Genomic DNA, 2,910 nt, shown 5'->3' with positions numbered 1-2,910 from the left:
CGGGCCCCTCTTCCAGCTTGGCCAGGATGCCTGGGAACTTGGCGTTGTCCTGCCTGCAAAGACAGGGCATTGGGAGGGTCCCAGGAGGTGCAAAGAGAGCCGGGTGCTCCCAGCGGGGGGAAATGAAGGGAAGCTCTGCACGGGCAACCCGACGAGGAGCTGAGACAGGACCGTGGAGATGGGGAGGGGGCGGGTGAGCCCCCCGAGGACCCCGTGCCCCCACCCGTGGCGAGCGGGGCACGCACAGCAGGCGCTGGTAGGTCTGCTCCTGGTAGGCCTGGTTGGTGACGTAGGGCAGGTAGACGCGGCGGAAAGCGGGGCAGTGGCGCAGCACGATGTCGCACACGTCGAAGAGCAGGATGTCCTCCTCCAGCCGCTCCTCCAGCTCCAGCAGGAACCTGCCGGGGTCACGGCACCGCGCGGGGGCTCAGGGGAGCGGGCACGGCCCCCTGCCCTACTCCTGTGCCCCTTGGGGGGGGCAGGGTCTCTACGGGGCTCGAGCGGGCAACCTCTGAGCTGACCTTTCGCTGACGTCCTTCACCTCGGGGAGCTTGGAGAAGAGCCACTGCTTCTCCTGGGCTCCCAGGCACTCGTTCAGCTCCCGGGAGTTCATGAAGTGGTCCACCGCGATGGACAGGCTGTGGATGTACGAGGCCTCCGAGGTGATCAGCTCAAACTTGGCCTGCAGGTGCGGGGGGAGAGGGGAGGCGGGGGGCAGAGGCCCTGAGTTGGGGACGGGCATCAGGGTGGGGATGGCCGCGTGCCGCCGGCATCGCCCCCCGCTACGCCTGGGAACAGACACTGGCAATAGATGCCAGGGCACCTAGCAGCTGCCTCGTGCCAGCCCCCATCCCGCCGCGGGGAGGGCGATGCCCGGTCCGTGCCAGCACCCAGACCGGTGCCAGCAGGCTGAGCGCCCACCTCCTGCAGCTTGCACTCCTGGAGGCTGATGGTGCCGAGGACCCCGCTGCTCCGCACGTCGGGGATGTCCTGCCACAGCGAGAAGGTGGAGCCGCGGGACGCGCGCTGCGAGCGGAAGGAGCTGCTGGGAGACAGGTTGGTCTTGGGCGGCGCCAGCGCCTCGTCCTCCTCCTCCGCCAGCGCGTCCTCCCGCTTCTGCCGCTGGATCTCCCGGTCGATGGCCACGGCGCTGTACTCCTGGTACAGGATGGCTGCAGGGTGGCGGGGTGGGATTCAGGCCTCCTGCGCCGGGCACCGGCACTACGCCGCTACGGCAGAAGGGTGCCCTCCGCCCCAGCACCCAGGGTAGGAGGCTCGTGCCTGCCCGGGCTACGGGGGCATGGGGAGATGGGTGCACAGCCCGTGTCTGGGGGCAGGAGGGCCGTGGGCTGTGCCCTCCAGCACGGCGTGGCGGGGCGCTGGCTCTCCTCTCTAGGCTCCCATGCCCTGCCCTTGCCCAGGCCGCAGGGGCCAAGGACTGGGGTGGGACTGCGGCTGCTTACAGTTCAGGAGGAACCGGGACTGCCGCCTCTCGTGCTTCAGCGCGGCCCCCCCGGGGGTCTCCTGCTCCGCCTTGGTCCTAGAGAGAAGGGGGAAGGCCCCGGCCCGGCATGAGGGCTTAGACCTGCCCCTGCCCCGGTGACCCCACACCCAGGTGTCGTCGCCCTGCATCCCGCATCCAGAGAAGAGCCACCGGCCTGTACCTGGGCCCACCGTTGCTGGCTGGGGGCGGGTGCTCGTCGGCGCTGCAGCTCCGCTCCCTTCCTCCCAGTTTCCCTGCAATGAGGGGGAGCAGGTTTGCACGGTCCCTGAGCCAGTGTCTTCCTCCCCGTCTCGGTGCACGAGGGAAAAGCCCATAATGCACCTGTGCAGAGATGGGCACCACTCGCACCCACAACCCCTCGCCTGCCTTGTGTCGGAGCGCCTTCCTCGCCGAGCCGGGGGGCCCTGCTGACTACGGGGAAGGGGAGAAGCGACCCGCTGTGTGGCAGAGTGGGCTCCCCACCAAAGACAGGCGGCAGGGCCACGGGCATGTGGGCTAGGTGTGAAGACCACATTCACCCGACAGCAACAGGAGCAGGACACAGGGCCCAAGCAAGGAAGGACACTAACTCACAGGCAATCAACAGCTCCGAGCCAACCACGCCAGTGTGACCAGTGCGAGAACCCCAGTACCTTCCTGGCTTGCCCCAGCTCCTTTCTCCTTGGCAGCGCTGCGGGCGGACAGGGACTTGCCCAGCTTGAGGGCGAAGGTGCCGCGGCGCTGAGACAGCTGCAGCCGGTTCACGAGCTCCGAGGCGGAGAAGCGTCGCCTCTCCTGATCCGCCGAGGCCTTGGCACTCCGGCCGCCCGCATGCGGGGGCAGCGCCAGGTCCAGCGTCTCGGGCACCTCGCGGGGGTACCCGTCTGGAGCCGGCCTCAGCGCCCGCAGCGCCATCTCCCCCAGCGTGAGCTCCCCCACGGGCCGCGTGGCCTCGGGACACGGGAATCGCCTGTCCCCCTCCAGGCTGGGACTGCTGTCGCTGGGGCTGTCCGGGGAGTAGACCCGGATCTTCCTCCCTGCAAGGAAGGGGGAGACGGTCAGCTGCACTGGAGGGAAGCGAGGGGCAGGGAGAGCACCCGTGGGATGCGGCCTCAGCCGCAGGAGGCTGCTTCCCACTCCTGGATGCACGCATGCAACACACTCAAGCTGGGGGAGGGAGGTGCGACTCAGGCAGGGTGAGTGTCGCACGCTCCATGCTCTTGTGAGGTAGGCCTGCAGGTTACAGATGGGGAAACTGAGGCACAGATGCAGCCAATGGCCTCCAGATTCGCCACTGCAAAGCTTTCTTCCCTCCCGTGCCTCACCGCACCGCTCTTTGCACATGCGTGTTCTAGCAAGAGGTGCATCCCAGAGCTAAAAACCCTGGAAGGCTAAGTGATGTGCCCAAGGTTGCAGGGGGGGGGGGG

At 68.2% G+C, this 2,910-nt stretch overlaps 1 protein-coding gene across 3 annotated transcripts in view; it reads right to left on the bottom strand.

Moving 5' to 3' along the window:
* The window catches only part of ARHGEF19 (Rho guanine nucleotide exchange factor 19), a 21,862-nt gene that overhangs the window by 13,694 nt on the left and 5,258 nt on the right, over positions 1–2,910 (bottom strand). For all 3 annotated transcript variants that reach the window (XM_019511968.1, XM_019511969.1, XM_019511970.1), the window contains 6 exons: positions 2,137–2,520; positions 1,665–1,737; positions 1,464–1,540; positions 922–1,172; positions 522–682; positions 246–398 (listed from right to left, as the gene is read on the bottom strand). In XM_019511968.1, coding sequence (XP_019367513.1) covers positions 246–398; positions 522–682; positions 922–1,172; positions 1,464–1,540; positions 1,665–1,737; positions 2,137–2,520 — 1,099 coding nt within the window. The remainder of the gene's footprint in view (positions 1–245; positions 399–521; positions 683–921; positions 1,173–1,463; positions 1,541–1,664; positions 1,738–2,136; positions 2,521–2,910) is intronic.

The sequence above is a fragment of the Gavialis gangeticus genome, unplaced genomic scaffold (assembly GCF_001723915.1).
Source record: "Gavialis gangeticus isolate Ggan-Ray unplaced genomic scaffold, GavGan_comp1, whole genome shotgun sequence".
Lineage (NCBI taxonomy): Eukaryota > Metazoa > Chordata > Crocodylia > Gavialidae > Gavialis > Gavialis gangeticus.
The sequence above is the reverse complement of the archived record's forward strand: the minus strand, read 5'-3'. Positions and strand labels throughout refer to the sequence as shown.